This window comes from Sus scrofa, chromosome X (genome assembly GCF_054392235.1).
Source record: "Sus scrofa isolate SSC_HxYL_T2T_F1_AM1 chromosome X, Sscrofa_HxYL_maternal_Yorkshire_Landrace_v2.0, whole genome shotgun sequence".
Classification (NCBI taxonomy): Eukaryota; Metazoa; Chordata; class Mammalia; order Artiodactyla; family Suidae; genus Sus; species Sus scrofa.
In genome coordinates, this window is record NC_139401.1 from 23,077,072 (window position 1) to 23,095,423 (window position 18,352).

The following is an 18,352-nucleotide window of genomic DNA, read 5'->3' on the forward strand; positions in this document are numbered from 1 at the left end:
CAAAAGAACAGACGTTTCTCCAAAGACAGACAGATGGCAAATAGGCACATGAGAAGATATTCAACATCACTCATTATTAAACAAATGCAAATCAAAACTACAATAAGGTATCAAAAAAAAAAAACCAATAAGGTATCACCTCACATCAGTCAAAATGGCCATCATCAAAAAGCTTACAAATAGTAAATGCTAGAGAAGATGTGGAGAAAAGGGAACCCTCCTACACTGATAGTGGGAATGTAAATTGGTACAACCACTATGGAGAACAGTATGCAAGTTCCTTAGAAAGCAAAATATAGAACTATCATATGATCTAGCTATCCCATTCTTGGGTATCTATCCTGAGAAAAACATAGTTTAAAAAGATATATGCACCTCAGTGTTCATTGAAGCACTATTTATAAGATCCAAGACATGGAAACAATTTAAATGTCCATAAACAGAGGAATGGATAAAGAAGTGGGACATACATACAATGGAATATTACTCAGCCGTTAAAAAGGACAAAATATTGCCATTTGCAGCAACATAGATGGACCTAAACATATATTAAGTGAAGTCAGAAAAAGACAAATATCAGATAATACCATTTATATGTGGAATCTAATTTAAAATTATACAAAAGAACTTATTTATAGAACAGAAAAAAATTCACTATTTTCACAAATTTCACAATTTTGAAAGCAAACTTGAGGTTACCAAGGAAAAAACCATGGAGGGCGGTAGGGATAAACAGGCAGGATGGAATTGTCACATACAGACTACTATATATGTAAGAGATGTCTAACAAGGCCCTACTGTATAGCACAGGGAGGTCTTCTCAATGTTCTTTAATAACTTATATAGGAAAAAAGTAGATATATGTATATGAATAACTAATTTACTTTGCTGTAAAACTGAAGCTAATATACCGTTATAAATCAACCATACTCCAATAAAAATTTTTTAAAGTTTTCCTTAAAGATCTTCTATATATTTATTACATGTGTAGTTTTCCATGTTATATTCTTGTTATTAAACTGAAAAGGGTATCTTTTTAATTGGTTATGCTGGTATACCAGCACACTCAGGTTTTTTACTTCTTGTCTCAAGAGCCCTTTATTATTAGTTTTATAGTAGGGGTTTATGCTCTTGGGTTTTCTATTAACAGTCTGCAAATACAGACAGTCCTTGACTTAAAATGGTTCGATTTTTTTTTTCTTTTTTAGGGCTGCACCTGCAGCATGTGGAAGTTCCCAGGCTAGGAGTAGAATCACAGCTGTACCTGCCAGCCCACACCACAGCCACAGCCATTCAGGATCTGAGCAGCATCCATAACTCACACCACAACTCACAGCAATACTGGATCCCCAACCCACTGAGTGAGGCCAGTGATCGAATCCCCCACTGCCACGAATACCAGTCCGGCTACCGCTGAGCCACAACAGGAACCCCCTGAACTTTTTTTTTTTTTTAATCTTATGATGGTGCTAAAGCAAACAAACTCAGTAAAAACCTTCAAGTTTTGAGTTTTGATCTTGTCCTAGGCTAGCAAAATATCATGTGATACTATCCCATGATGCTGGGAAACATCAAGTGGGTAAACATGCCATCATGAGGATAAATGACAGATTCAATATTTAATAAACTACATGAGACATTAAACTACTATAAAATAGTCTTTATGTTAGATGATTTTTCCCAATTGTAGGCTAAAGTTCTTGGCACATTTAAGGTAGGCTATAGGTTAGATATATTCAATGTATTTTCAACTTAGTATTTTCAACCAAAGATGTAACCCCATCATAAACCAAGGAAGATTTGTAATGGAAATCTGGGCTTCTCTGAACTTTTAACTCCTTATACTCCTTTCCCCCCTGTTTTATCAAATTGTAAAACCTCCACTACAATATTAAGTGGGGAAAATGGAGATATTGTCATATTCTAAGCTCAACCTCAATGCGGTATTTCTTAAATGTCAGCATGAATTATGATGTTTGCTTACTTTGTTTCTATTTACCATGAGATTGAGTCACTGAGTTGAAATATTTTTACCCTTTTTTGCCATTGATTAGGACAGATATACACACCTGTTTTCTTTCAATTTGCTAATGTAGTCAATTCAACTGATAGTTGCTTTATCATTTGAACATTCTTGTATTCCTGGTACAAATTCCCATTTGATTTTACAACTTTGCTACCTATCCAACTGTCAGTTGTTTGTTTGTTTGTTTGTTTTCAATTGATGTTTCTAAGTGAGACTGGCTTACGGTTTTTGCTTGACCTATTGGCTTTAGTTACAGGCACAAAATGAGTTTCATAAATTTTCCTTTAAATACATTCTACAGCAAATCTTGAAGAAAAGGGTTGTCTGTTCTTTTAAAATTTTTGTTAAAACTTCTAACTCTCTAGTCTTTGAATTTTGAGGGACATAACTATTTTAAATCTGTTTTAATATTCTATTGCCTTTTTACTGAAGCTTGCTACTTCCTGGGTCAACATTATTGTGTGTATATGTACATACATGTATATAGAATTATTTCTAGAAAATCCCTATCGTCCAATGTTCACTGACAAATTTCTATTCTAAATAATTTAGATTTCTGTTGTTGCTGTGGTTATGCCACCTTTTTCATTCCAAGTATTGTTCTAATTTTCTAGAGCTTGCTTGCCTGAGATTTGCTTCTATCATTGTTTCTAAAGGTTTAGTTTTTGGTAGTATAGACCTACAATGATTTTATAATTCATTTTTCATCTTTATTTCCCTCTTTGGTTTTACTTTTCTTTTACCACTTTCTAGAAGGTTTTTTTGTGTGTGTGTTTGTTTTTAGGGCCGCCATATGGAAGTTCCCATGCTAGAGGTGGAATCGGAGCTGCAGCTGCTGGCCTACACCACAACCCCACCAGATCTGAGACACATCTGCAACCCACACCACAGCTTGTGGCAATGCCAGATCCCTAACCCACTGACTGAGGCCAGAATTCAAACACTCATCCTCTTGGATACCAGTCTGGTTCTTAACCCACTGAGCCAAAACAGGAACTAGGAACTCCCAGTTTCTAGAGTTTTATCTTAAAATTTATTTAATTTCATTATTTAAAACCAGCCATTAACTTCCCTCTTAAAATTTCTTTGGTTGTTTTCCACAAGTTACGAAATTTATGGCTTTTATTACCCTTCCGAATACTTGTATTTCACTTTAGCAGAGTAGTGCTTACTGGAGTTAGACGCAAGGATGGTTTTGCCTCCCGATGTACAAAGTTAAACTATTTCTTTGCTATTTTATCTATTTTGATCTGAAAAATGACCTGTAAGATACTAGTTTTAGGAATTTGTTCAGACTAAGATTTTAGCCTTGTCTGTTTCTTAGAGTATCCTGTGTACACTCTGAAGAATTTATACTCTTTCTTAGGTACAAAATTGTGTTATTCAGACATTTAAAATGTTCTGATTAGTCAATTTCTTTGAAAGATGCACTGTGCTGAACTTTTCCAACAGGATTTCTGCTTACTTGCTGTAATTTGGCAGATACTGTGTCATATATTTGGAGGCTTTGTTGTAAGGTCTACTTAAGTTTATGACTGCTGCATTTCCTAAGTTAGTCTTATCATTTCTAAATGTCCTGCCTTTGTGCACTTTAATGTTTTTATTCCTGTAGTTTTACTTTGTCTGATTCATCTCACTAAGGCAGTTTTATTAGGGTTTATTTTTTCTGGTCTATCTTAACCCCTGTATTTTTCAAGCTTACACTTAATTTTATATCTTCTCTTATAAACTTATGAGATTTTATATTCTAGTCTGAGACTCTTAACTCTTTGTCCACTTGCATTTTTGTAATTACTATATTTTAACTCGATTCCATCACCTAATTTTTTTAATTTACTATGCTTTCCCTTTATTTCTGTTTTCCTGCCTTCACTTGAATCAATAGCAGTTTTTCTTCATGTTTTTCTCCCCATTAGTAGCTAATAGCCACAGTGTATTTCTTTAATTTTTGTGCTGACCCTTCAAACTTTAATAATATACTTGAATTTACTTTTCTACCAAACATTAAGTTAAACATTACCTATTTCTTTCAGTACCACAAGGCAAGAAGTTGAACCATACTTTATCTCCAAATTCAACTGAAATTCAAATATTTACTGTTGTTTATTGTCAATTATTTCTTTGTAAATAATGTCTTCCCCCTACATGCCCTGATAGCTTTTGTGCTTTTTATTTATTTATAATACATGCCAAGAGCTTAAGGGAGTACCTAGCACACCACATGTGCTCCATAAGCATAAGCAGTTGTTATTTTTTGTCTTTTCTTTGCTATTTCTTGGGCCACTCCCGCCGCATATGGAGGTTCCCAGGCTAGGGGTCTCATTGGAGTTGTAGTTGCCGGCCTACACCAGAGCCACAGCAATGTGGGATCCGAGCCACGTCTGCGACCTACACCACAGCTCACAGCAACGCCGGATCGTTAACCCACTGAGCAAGGGCAGGGATCGAACCAGCAACATTATGGTTCCTAGTCGGATTCGTTAACCACTGAGCCCTGATGGGAACTCCTTTTGTGCTTTTTAAATCTGAGATGTTCTGAGGTTTTATTCCAGTGGGTGTAGATATTCTTTAAAGTTCCTTCAGTTCTTTCTTCAACAAGTACTCCCTATACCAGTTCTGCTTGGGGGAGGTTATATTTTTCCATCTCTTTATAACTATTTTGTATAACCTGTTGGGGGAGGTTATATTTTTCCATCTCTTTATAACTATTTTGTAGCTAATTGTATTTTGTCTATGATTACCTCCACATGAATTATGCAAGTCATAACAAGATAGAGTTCTTACAGTGGCTTCCTGTGGGTGACTCAGTTTGGAGTTTGTATGTGGCCCACCAGGTTTTGTGGCCCATATATAAAATTAGTTTCAAAATTGAAAATATTTTTGTAAATACCTGAGGATTTTCATGGTAAGGGAAGGCATGATTTATTCAACTAGCATAAACTAAGCAGCAGTCTTAGGTGCAAGCAGTGAACAAAGCACTCAATTTTAATTTATCAAAAATTACAGGAGTTCCCCTCATGGCACAGTGGTTAACGAATCCAACTAGGAACCATGAGGTTGCGGGTTCGGTCCCTGCCCTTGCTCAGTGGGTTAACGATCCAGCGTTGCTGTGAGCTGTGGTGTAGGTTGCAGACGCGGCTTGGATCCCGCATTGCTGTGGCTCTGGCATAGGCTGGTGTCTACAGCTCCGATTCAACTCCTAGCCTGGGAACCTCCATATGCCACGGGAGTGGCCCAAGAAATGGCAAAAAGACAAAAAAAAAAAAATTACAGGAGTTCCTTGTGGCTCAGTGGTAACAAACCTGACTAGAATCACTGAGGATGCAGGTTCAATCCCTGGCCCCACTCAGTGGGTTAAGGATCTGGCATTACCCTGTGCTGCAGTGAAGGTCACAGATGCAGCTCAGATCCCATGTTGCTGTGGTGTAGGCTATCAGCTGCAGTTCTGATTAGACCCTTAGCCTGGGAACTTCCATGTGCCACAACTGCACCCCTAAAAAGCAAAATATAAAAAAAAAAACAAAAAAGTTATAATCTCTCTCTACATCTGTCAGTCAGTCGTAGTAAAAAGTTATATATAAATGCTTCAAGACAGAAAAGTCATTACTTTAATACGAATTATTGCTATGAAAACAACATTTTGCAAACCTTCATCCACTGCTTTTGGACTAATATCCTTTCCATCTGTCACCATGCATATCTGTATATTAAAGGCAATTTCCTTGAACATGAGAATTAACACTTGCCACGTCAATGAAATCATGTCCTGAAAATACCCATCTCAGAAAACACAGTTTTAAATGTTTTACTGTGTGTTATGTGTCTGTCACACTTCTTTTAAGAGAGAAACAAGACACAATCACAGTCACTTGAATATAGCAAAAGCTTGAAATCCAGTGACTTGCTTTCCTGAGCGAAACAAAGTTGAGTCTTAGAGGGATTCAATTTACCACGTGAGAGCTCTAGCTGTTAGAACAGAGCATAGTTTTATTCAAATTTAGATTTTAATTTAAAATAGAAAGTTCTAAGCACTGCTGGATTAAGATAACACACTCCTGGCCATATTGAGATGGCTTACTCCGAAGTTTACAGTTTGCAGTATAATTTCATGTATATCAAAATCTTCAGTCTTCACAAAAATCTTCTATTGTTTTACTGAGACTGAGGTTAAGTGACCTGTGAACCTATACCGACAGTTAACGGCTAAACCAAGACTGCCATTTATGCCATCCGGCCCTGGGTATTTGCTGCCTCTCTTAGCTTAGTTGGGGAGGGAATCACCATAGCAAACAAGACTTGCAAAATTCACTTAATGGCCCCTTAGTTTACAGTTTGCTTCAAGATTTCACTATCACAAGAAAACTAGATGTATTTTATTATAATCAGATCTAACCTGTATTCAAACAGACAAGCTTTAGTCCATGATTTAAGAAATATTCCACTCAAGGGAGCTAACTTTGTTGAGATTTTCAGCAACAATCACAACTCAGTTACAGAAATCTTCTTCCCTTTAATAAAATCCCTCTGGTCCATTTCCATTTATTCCCTTCATTTCCCCCACCTGCACCCCTAGGCAACTACTCTTCTTTCTGTCCAGAATTTACCTTTTCTGGTTATTTCATGTAATAACAATGATGTAATATGTGGCCTTTTGTGCCCAGTTTCTTAGAATAATGTTTGAGGTTTATCCATGTTTTAGCATGTGTCAGTAGTTTGTTCCTTTTTACTTCTGAATAATAGGCTATTTAATCAATATTCCTCATTTAACTATTTAATAGCTGATGAAAATTTGGGTTGCTTCCACTTTCCCAACCCATTTTTACTCCAGTTTTCTATCTTATGGTCCGTGTTCTCTGTCTTCTTCTCTAGAACTCCAACTTCCTAAATGGCTGAGTGTACCTGTAGAACATCAGATCTAATACCTCACCCCCACCCCCAAATCCAAAGGGTTACAACAAAACTGGCTTCTAAGTACCTAAGGCATTATGACTATCATCTTGGTTTTTCATTTAAAAAAAAAAAAAAACTATTAACAGGGTCATTTAAGGCATTCAACTAGCCTCTAAGACTGGTTATGACCACACAACTCAATTTTACTAAAACTCATTGAATTGTGCACTTAAAATGGGTAATTTTTAATGGTATGCTGGTTTTCTCAATAAATTTACAGATGAAGGTTATAGAAGGCAGATGACAAAGCTAGGGTAGAGAAATCTAAATAAGGTTCAAGCCGTCAACCTGAACAGACACCCTGACCAAGGCCCACAGACAGGAGTTCATTAGATGCAGGGTAATCTTGCTGGCATAAACTCAGTAACTGCTCTGAGCTCTGGACAGTCGCATGCTAAGCCTTAGCCTATCCCACATTGATCATATCCACACAACTGTAATAAAAGGGCAACAGCATACGAGATTCAGAGAACAAGTTTTTCGGGTTTTGTGTTTTTTTTGTTTTTTGGTTTTTTTTTGTCTTTTTGCCTTTTCTAGGGCCGCACCCACAGCATATGGAGATTGCCAGGCTAGGGGTCCAATTGGAGCTGCAGCCACTGGCCAACACCAGAGCCACAGCAATGCGGGATCCGAACCGCGTCTGCAACCTACACCATGGCTCAGGCAATGCCGGATCCTTAACCCACTGAGCAAGGCCAGGGATCGAACCCACAACCTCATGGTTCTTAGTCAGATTTGTTAACCACTGAGCCACAACGGGAACTCCCAACAAGTTTCAAGCTCTATCAGACCTACTCTCAAGTTTTGCATTTGCTACTTAAGCCAAATAAATTACCCAAGATTTATGGTAGATTTAACTAATGAAAATCTAGGATAACCAGTGAAATTTGAATTTCAGATAAATAATAATGTTCATATATAAAAATATAAATAATATTCAAATATAAAAATAATTTGCACATATGGCTGTCCCATACAGTATTTGAGGCTTACTTGTACTGGAACATACTTGGTACATTCTTTTTGAAAATTTATTCAAGTTTTTTGTTGTTTATCTGAAAAGCAAATATAATCATGTGTCCTATATTTACAACACTATGAAATTTATGTATCACCTTAGTAATATGAGATTATTAATAAACCAAACAGTTCTAGAATAAGAACCCTGTCCACTGGTGATGCCGCCTCATATTTGTACTCCCACTGTTCTGTAATGATGTACCTTCATGGTGACACCAGGCTAAGTTAAATCCATATATGATGGGTTTTAGACACTGTACCTGAACCACCACTCTCTGGCCATGGAGCAGCAATAAGGCAAGGCTATATTCATTCACCTGTCCTATCAGGAACATTGTCAGTCAAGGAATCAGATCACTCAGTAACTTTCATAACCTTCTGATTCTAATAACAATAAACCAGAACTGTAGTAAACATATAGATGACAAGACAGAGAACCCCGATCCTATTACCCAGTAACAACCTATGATAAAACGACAAAAAAGATGCTACATACATTTTTATAAAGCTAAGATCACACTTTTATTTTTCTGCAATAACATGATTATTTTCCTCAAATATTTTCAAAATATGATTCTTAATGAGTACACAGTACTCCATACAATACTACAGAGTAACTATTCTATTTGTTGCTATTTTCTTATTATCTATACTAATAAAAACAGTCCTGTACAGGTATTTTTATTGGCATTAATATAATTTCCCTTATGACAAATTCCTAGAAAGGCAGTAACCAGATAGGATGACTGCCAGATTTCTTTATAGATATGTTATACTAATTTATATTCCCACTAGTACTCAGAATCCCTAGGAGGCCTGTTTTTCCTAAGTCCTTCATCTCCCTGCCAAAGACTTCTTCAAATTTTTTTTTTTTTTTTTTTTTTTTTTCTTTGTCTTTTTGTTGTTATTGTTGTTGTTGTTGCTATTTCTTGGGCCGCTCCCGCGGCATATGGAGGTTCCCAGGCTAGGGGTCGAATCGGAGCTGTAGCCACTGGCCTACGCCAGAGCCACAGCAACGCGGGATCCGAGCCGCGTCTGCAACCTACACCACAGCTCACGGCAACGCCGGATCGCTAACCCACTGAGCAAGGGCAGGGACCGAACCCGCAACCTCATGGTTCCTAGTCGGATTCGTTAACCACTGCGCCACAACGGGAACTCCGACTTCTTCAAATTTTAAGGGGAAAAAATAGATTATGGTTATTTTGAAAACATAAGGTAACTGACTACTCTTTAACCCTGCCCCCAGGATAATCTTGATCTTCTCACACTAGCTGAAAGGAAGGGCCACTAGGAATTTAAAAGTGTAAGGCAAATTCTGCTCTCCATCATCTGATAGCCCACAGAGTTCCATGTATGTTAAATATAACTTATGCAACACATTATTAGACTTAATCTCTGGAATTAAAAGTAGACATTTAATCAAGAATGTGAGAGTATCGCCACAAGATAGTGAGAGGAAAACAGCTGGGTAGTCATGCTATGTGCTCAGACACTGGAGCTCCAAGAATCACCCAATGGCCCATTCATACATGGGCTTTGTCCATTGGAGGATGAGCTATAGCTAAACATGAGCAGTATGGAGCTCAGAGAGGTTAAAGCCTAATAGCTTTATTGAATGACAGTAGTCAGGTCCATAGTTTGGTCATAGAACCAATTAGTTTTGGTTGCGGGGGGGGGGGCTTTAGTTTTGAGTAGCAAAGCAGCAGGCACATTTTATTCTCCAACTAATTCACTGTATATAACCAGCCAGCTACAAGGAGAGAGATGTAGATGTTTGAAGGACAAAGAACCTTCTAGAATGATAAGGATCAGACAATTTTATTAAGTGAAGATCTGTTTAAAAAGTCCTTAGAACCAAAGTAATTTTAAGATGTGAATCATGGGCCCTAACAATTACAGGAGTCCTTGGTAAAGGATAAAGTAAACCTTAGCAAAGTATAAACTACTACTTAGATAAGGTCTGACCTTTCAAAATAACGGAAATTCAATACCAAAACACAGGGATGCATTAGCTGCATTAGCTCAGTAGTCTAAGGAAGATGGTAAATGCTAAAAAAAAAAAGCCTTCTGGTTGATGCCTTTGTTAAGGTTATAGCTATCTAATATAGTGATTCTCTAAGAAGGCAAGCTCAAGGTGACCAGCAATCTTTCAAGATCAGAGAGGCAATCCTGTAGACCGCATAACACCCAGTTACACGGCATCAAGACAGAACACATAGATCCTGGTGGCTCTAGTCAGGCAGTGGTTTTGCCTGATGATGAAGAGTTTTGAATACACACTTTCAAAACTTATAGTCCTAGCCTGTCCCAGTCTAAAGTATTCAGTCCATCTTTTTTAAATAGGCAATGTATCTTAAAATTTTCTCTACTCTTTGTAAATTGAGTGTACTCATGCCCACAAAAAAAATACAGACCTTAAGAATATATTCTGATCAATAAAAATATTTGCAGTTGTTCAAAGTACTATCAGTTGGCCCTTTAAGAAATGTATGATATGACCCACTTATGTTGACATTTGTAGATTATGGTGTTAGGGTCCTTAAAGATAATTAAGGAAGTGTTCAGATCTTGAGCTATTAACTTATTAAGAGCTATTTGGCTTTAACATGTGTCTGCTACGTATTCTGGAGATTACCATATTACTTAAGTATTTTCCATTTATGTATATATGCTATTCATCTTCTTCCTTTTTCAGGCTACAGAGCCCCGAATCAGCACAGATAATGGAACAGAAGTAAAGAGGGCAACATTTGATTTTTAAGGTATCTCTCATCCATTCAAGTTTTTATTTTGCTTTCTCCTTACCTCTGTTTGAGAAGAATGATTCAACATCATCTCTGGAGAAAAGGAGCAGCAGCTCAAAGTTAGACTCACAGCAGTTCACTAGATTTACTCATTGTTGTTCAAGCAGTGATATTCACTCTTCACTTTCCTATGCTTAGATTAGTGTCCTAAATTTGTATTAATATCATATGCCATTAGTATAGCTGAGTTAGATTATTTCATTTTAATGTGATTGTTAGCAGGAAAAAAAAAAACACATGAGAAAGAGAATCGAATAATAGAATATACCTATCTAGATCCATCTCTGAACCAAGCTTGGAGCAGAATGCTGAGTTCTATTTGAACATTAAAGTAACTTTTTGAATCATCGTCTGTTGCTTGAGGCCTAAGGAGAACCAAGCTGAGGAACAGGATCAAAGTCTCTGAAACAAGACAGATCCGTAGTGAAAATGGTTTTCAAGAGCAAATAAACAACTTGAAATTCCTTGCTCAATTTGCCATAGTCTAAAAATGACAATAGGGTCTTTACAGGCCCAATTCAACCTAAAGAGGTACTTAAAACTTTTGACAACTTTTCTAAATACTTGTTATGTCATACTAGAGGGTTGGGGAGGAATCTCCTTGAGTTCTGGCTTCAGAAATGAGACTATCTGGCAGCTCTAGGCTATGTTCTTACATGTCACCAGTCAGCTGTCCACTCTAGACAGAGCACATGTTCTCCCACTGACCAGAGTCCTCACCCTTTCCCACCACCACTCCTAGCCCACTGCCCTTGTTTATCTATCACTTGCTTGCCACAGTAGGTATTTAAACTAATTCTTCACTGTCCAGGGCACACAGGGCCTCGGACTTGCTGCTTCACCCACACAAGAGTGGCCTTAGCCTCTTCACAGCCCCTGACCAAGACAAAGCGGCTAAATGGCACCATAAGCCTGATATTTACAAACAACCAGTAAGCAGATCACCCTGCACCCCATCTCCTCCCTGTCTGGCTAAGACATGAAGTCTAACTCCCAGGCTTAGGATTAGACCCAGAACGTACAGAGAAAAATTAGAAGGGGCCAGAAAGGTGAGGAAACCAGCCCAAGGTCACACAGCCATTCAAAAAGCTGTGTTGGTCTAGGACCCAGACTTTTTGCCTTGGGAATATACTCAGAGGACCAAGAGGCAGTAAGGAATCTTCCCAAAATATATGACTATGGCTGCTCTGAGGATCCATGGCCTTGCCTTCGAGAGATCACTTGCCCCATCATGGAGGATGCTCACAAGTGAACTCTCACTGTGCTACAACAGGTTATACAGCAAGGTGAAGAAGCCAGCCAGGAGAAGAAAAGTCTCCAAGACTGAAGTACGGTATCTGTCCCTTTTGTTTTTATTTTCTTCTTCAGATTCCAGCAAAGGGATTCAGGACATGATCAACAAATCAAGCAATTATCTGGTGGCTGGGCTGTCTAGCGATGGTTTCACCCAGCCTCCAAAATGTTAAAAGGAGACACTCCAGAGCTCCCATTATGGCTCAGTGGTAACAAACCCAACTAGGATCCATGAGGATGTGAGTTTGATCCCTGGCCCCGCTTAGTGGGTTAAGGATCTGGCATTGCCATGAGCTGTAGTGTGGGTTGCAGATGTGGTTTGGATCCTGCATTGCTGTGGCATAGGCCAGCAGCTGCAGCTCCAATTAGACCCCTAGCCTGGGAATTTCCATATGCCACAGGCGCAGCCCTAACAAGCCAAAAAATAAATAAATAAATAAGAGAGAGGGAGACAGAGAGACTCCTAAGTTTTGGCATAGAGAAAACCTCTTTATTTCCCATGATCAAAACTGCCTTATCCAGAAAGGCATCCAAGCCAAAAGGCCTTCAGAGTGATGGATAAATCCAGCCCAAGCTGACAGGAGGGTCACCTTGGCCATTTCTTTACCTTAGCAGGAGGGCAGGTAAAAGGGAAAAAAAGGTAACCAATTTTTGACTGGCAAACAGAGTACCAGTACCATGAAATATTGGAGAACTATCACACTACTGAAAAGGATGTAGTAGAAGCAGCCTACTCCTGTGTTACTCAAACTGGGGCCACAGACCGACATTAGCACCACATGGTGGCTTGCTACAACTGCAGATTTTCAGACCCTAGCCAATCCACAAAATCTGAGGATAGGGTCTTGGAGTTAAGTTTAACAAGCCCTTCAGATGATATTTATGCACAGCTTGAAGAATGAGAAGCACCCACCAAACTTCTCTATATAAGCCACAGTAAAACATATAGGATTCCAGAAGACCTGAAAGACCCTCACCTGGTCCTAGGGTAACAACTGGTATTCTTCCATTGGCACAGGGTTCTGGTACTCACATAAACAAGTCAGGTTACTCTAGCAAGGTAGATTCCTGTATAGCCAAGAGCCTGCTCATGCAAAAGGACTTAATACATCTAAAAATTGTTTAAAACAAAAAACAAACACACACACACAAAAAAAAAAAAACGGAGTTCCCTTCGTGGTGCAGCAGAAACAAATCCAACTAGTGTCGATAAGGATGAGGGTTCAATCCCTGTCCTTGCTCACTGAGTCGGGGATCCGGTGTTGCTGTGAGTTGTGTGTAGGTCACAGACGTTGCTTGGATCCTGAATTGCTGTGGCTGTGGTGTAGGCCAGCAGCTGTAGCTCCAATTCGGTGACCCCTAGCCTGGGAACCTCCATATGCAGTGGGTGCAACCCTTAAAAAAAAAAAAAAAAAAAAAAAGGCAAGAAAAAAAAAAAAAACACCCTTAAACCTTCTCTTGCAAGATCTCTATTCAAAAGAGGTACTAATAGCCCCTTTCAGTCCAGTTGCTACTGAAATCTTAAAATTCTTTAGCAGGTTCCTCCAAAGTTTAAGAGGAGGGATGAGACTCAACTTTGACTTTTAGCCTTAGTCCATCTCCCCCATCACCATAGCAGGCCACACATGGATTTTTATATAAGTCTTTAAGTAGCCATACTTACCAAGGCTACATGCAATCATGAAAACAACATTGATTCATTTGACAACACACAGCATTCCCACTAAATTCCATGTTATATTAAGAACATCTGAAGACTTGGAACTGCCATTATCTACAGGGTCCCCTATGCTTTAAGCAGGCATGCTCTATTCTTCCCAGTTCTTGGTCAACTAGGAAGCACACGAGAAAGCGAACTCTCCAACCAGTAAGGTTAGAATTAGCCTTGTTGCTGTAACTTGAACAGCCCTGAGGTCCATGTGCTCACATAATACAATTGCCTTTAGTTATAATAAGTATAAAAGCAACTACCATTTTAATTGAGCATCTAATACTTGAAGGCCTCTATAAAACCCTTTACATGCAGTCTCATTTGACCAGGAACCATCTGAGTTTAGTTAATATAGCTTACACAACTAGGACAAGGCAGGCCTGTGATCTCAACGCAGGTTGGATTCTAGAACCCACGTTCTTTCTATTGCACTGCTTATCCATAAGGGCCTTTCCACATGGGTCTCCAAGTTGATGTACAAGTTTCCTCCCAGTGGGGCTATACCCCTAATCTTGAACACAGGCAGTCTTGACTGAGGCCCTGACACCATGTGTGTTCTAACAGCTCTCTCCCTGCAATGGCTGGACCTGACTTCTGGACTTTGGCTCACTGGCTGGAGTTCTGATCCTGGAGGGATGGGCATCTGGCAGTAATACCATCCACTTGTCACTGCTCAGACTAAAACTGCTGCGTAGAGTTAGTTCACCCAGCCTGATTCACTTTCACCATGGGTTCTAGAATCAGCTTTTGCATGGTGGACGTTCACTAAACTTATTGTCGCAAATATTTCATGATAGATGTGAGTCAAATAAGTATGCTGTACACCTTAAACTTTTACAGTTCACTATGTTAATTACATCTCAGCAAAACTGGAAAAACCATGCTCAAGAAGAATTTCTTTAGGAGGCTGACGTATTTGAAAAGGCTTTGCCAAAAAGCCCAAGAAACAAATCTCAAACGTGTGTTTCTGGGCTCCCGCACAATCACAGGTTGTTCATCACAGTTCATATCTCAGAAGCAAACAACCAACATTGGTTTGTTGTAATTACATCAGTAGTGATAAGGAAGCTGGAAAAATCAGTGATACGCTAAGATTGTGAGTCATTTAGTCAGGTGGTAATAGTTTATCCTTTAGGAGCTATGCTATAGATCAGTTTTTTCCTACGTGCATAGGAATCACCTGGGGCTCTTGTTAAAATGTGGGTACTAGTTTTTAGCAGCATTATTTACAATAACCAAGATATGGAAAACAATCCCAAAGCCCATCAACAGACAAGTGATGTAAGATGTGGGGTGGGTGTGTGGGGGGGTCATGTATGTATGAATATTACTCAGCCATAAGAAAGAATCAATTAGTTCCATTTGCAGCAACATGGATGCAACTAGAGATTCTCGTACTGAGACAAAGAAAACAAATACTACATGATATCACTCATGTGAGATCTTAAAAAATACCAATGAATCTATAAACAAAACAGGCTCATAAACATAGAAAACAAATTTATGGTTACCCAAGGGAAAGAGTAGGAGCAAATAATTTAAGAGTATGGGATTAACAGATACACACTACTATATATAAAAATATCTAAGTAACAAGGATTTACTGTGTAGCACATGGAACTACATTCAATATCTTGTAATAACCTATAATAGAAAATAACCTGGAAAAGGATATCTATTTTTTATGATATATGTGTATAACTGAGTCACTTTGCTGTACACTTGAAACTAACACAATATTGTAAGTCAACTATACTTTAATAAAAAATATGGTTCTAATTCAGTAAATCCAAGGTGGGGCCTGAGGCTATGCATTTCTAACAAGTTTCTCTAACGAGCTGACACTGATCCTCAGACTACATTGAGTAGCAAAGCCCACAGACCTAATTGACACAGGTTTAAAAGGAAAAGAATGTATTTTACTTTCTTTGATCTAAGTTATATATGTAGATGGCAATAGAAACTTACAGCCAAGCTGCACAATCTTACCACAAAATAATCATTTATATAATGGGAAAAAAAGCCAGTGTGGAGTTTCAGGGTGTGAGGGACAAGGGGGTTGAGAGGTCTGGAAACACATAGAAATCAAAAAGGGGAAAGTATAAGCAAGTCATTTGCCACCAAGTTATTTATTTAAATAAACAGTATTTGAAAAAGGAGAAAATAAGGTACCTTCTGAAGTCAGGTCCAACTAACACCAAGAAAGTCTAGGTAAGAACCAACCAGGCCCAGAACACCAGCTCACCAGCACAGAGCAGGCAAACACCAAAGTCTTAACAAACAATGGGAAGAAATCAGCACAGGCAAACCAGCAACACAGGGTAAGCACAGGGTCACAAATATAAGCTAAGCAAGCCAACAGATGACCAAATATGGAAAAACAACTTACCTTCTGACCTTCAGCTTCCACCAGCTTTTCAGTTGAAAAGCCGGAGAGCACCAATACTGAGCAAAAGCCCACGTCTGAGACCCACATTGAATCAGTCGTGAAAACCCGTGATAGAGAACCCACTAAGGGCCTTATATACCTTCCTGGGTGGGGCCGCATCAACAGGTGTGTGTTAAGTGGCTACAGCTGTGAAAATTCTCAACTCGTGCTAGGCATGTTAGTAGAGCAGTGAGTCTCAAAGTGTGGGTCCTGAACCAGTAGTATCAGCATCGCCTGGAAACATGTTAAGACAGGTACATTCTCAGCCCTACTCCAAACCTACTGAATAAGAAGCTCTGTGGGTAAAGCCCAGCAGCCTGTGGTTTAACAAGTCCTTCAGGTGATTTCTGAGGCACGCTCAAGTTTGGGAAGCATTATAGTAGCATCTATTGAAAGCATAAGTGGGAAGACAAGGCCAGGTGTGACAAAGAAAAGTCATTATAAGCAGCCCTAATAATGGCGTTTTTACAGATCTAAGATTAAAGCCAAGTGGGAGGAAAAAACCCAGCACAGAGAATGTGACAGCATAATTAACAAAACCTGCTCATGGATCAACAAGGTTGGGCAATGAAATTCAATGGTAGAGTTTTACTACTGTTGAAGAATCATCCAACCATGTGTATAATACTCCTATTTTGATTCTGATAACAAGAGAAATCATGAGTGTCAAGAGGGGTCAACTCAACTCATAATATGTGTTTGAAAGTTTTCTCTTGTTGTATTTTCAAGAGGTTCACCTAAAAGAAGTGTTATTTGGTGTCAATGCTTGTGAAGATATCTTCTGTGAGGAGGAAAAACAGACTTAAAAAACAAACATGGAGGTAATGTGATCTATTTGACAAAAATACTAAGAATTTTATTTTAAATCGGAACACAGTGGTAAGACAAAAAACCAAAAACATGTGGAGGCTTTTAATTATACTGATTGACTCAGCAAATTTGTGTTGAATATTCTATTCAGACACTAAGGATGCAAGGCTGAATAAAACACAATCTCTTTCAAAATACTTGTGGTATGGTGATAAGGGTGGGGTGGAGGAGATAACAATAAATTAACAGTTTGATAAGCCCAAGCTCCCGATCCGTCCCACTCCCTCCCCCTCCCATCAGGCAGCCACAAGTCTCTTCTCCAAGTCCATGATTTTCTTTTCTGTGGAGATGTTCATTTGTGCTGGATATTAGATTCCAGTTATAAGTGATATCATATGGTATTTGTCTTTGTCTTTCTGGCTCAAAATAAAAAAAATTATAAAAAAAAAGTTGTATATTTTTCCAAAAAATTAAATAAATTAACAGTTGATGCAGCTGTACTAGAAGTTCACCCAAGGTGCTATGGGAGCTTAAAGTTTCTCCAGAAAGCATAAAAGAACTATGTGCAAAAGGGAGTACTGCTTAGTTTGACTCTGAAGAACAAGAGACTGAAAGATCATCCCAGCAGCAGGAATGATATGTGGGAAGATATGGAGGGAATAAATGCCTTCTGGGAAATGCTGGAGGCTTAGGATGGCTGGGGGAGAGGATGTGAAGCTAGAGAACTAACCCTGGATTCCATCCTGGTAATACTGGCAACCCATGGAAGACCAGGAATGGACATGTCCTTCAGAAAGACCACTCTCTCTCACTCATATGGTGGATGGATTAAAAAGCCAGAAAGGAGGCTGGCAAGATCAGTAAGGAAAAGATAGCCGCAATTCAAGTGATGGACTAGGACACTAGAGTTCAGGAATCCAGGAATGATCCAGTTCTAAGGGATGGCATGGCCTAGGATATGACAAAGCTGAGACACACTGACGTGCCAGGATCAACTGAGGGATGGGCCCTAGCAATTTGTAACCAATATTACCAATAAGTTGGCAATTGATTTTATTATTTTTAAAAATTAGAGATGATTCAAGGCTATCTCTGCAATAATAGCAGGTTAACATTTCAATATGCTTTCTGGCGAGGGGGAAGGACTTAAGTGAGCCCACAATAACTGCTGAACACCTCTGAGGAACACATTTGACCTCACAGCAGTGACAGGATGGGAACGCGTGCCCTCCCTCCTGAAGCTCACCAGATTCTGGCGACAGAGAGGGTATATACCTCACAGGCCAGGAATGGACTTCACATCTCCT

At 38.9% G+C, this 18,352-nt stretch overlaps 1 protein-coding gene across 2 annotated transcripts in view; it reads right to left on the reverse strand.

Moving 5' to 3' along the window:
• Nucleotides 1-16,305, reverse strand: part of LOC110257826 (uncharacterized) — an 830,584-nt gene extending 814,279 nt beyond the window's left edge. For both annotated transcript variants that reach the window (XR_014835820.1, XM_085008757.1), the window contains exon 1: nt 16,197-16,305. Coding sequence is in view for 1 of the 2 variants with exons in the window: in XM_085008757.1 (XP_084864883.1) it covers nt 16,197-16,283 (87 nt within the window). In the remaining variant the exon portion in view is untranslated. The remainder of the gene's footprint in view (nt 1-16,196) is intronic.
• Between the last annotated feature and the right edge of the window lie 2,047 nt (nt 16,306-18,352).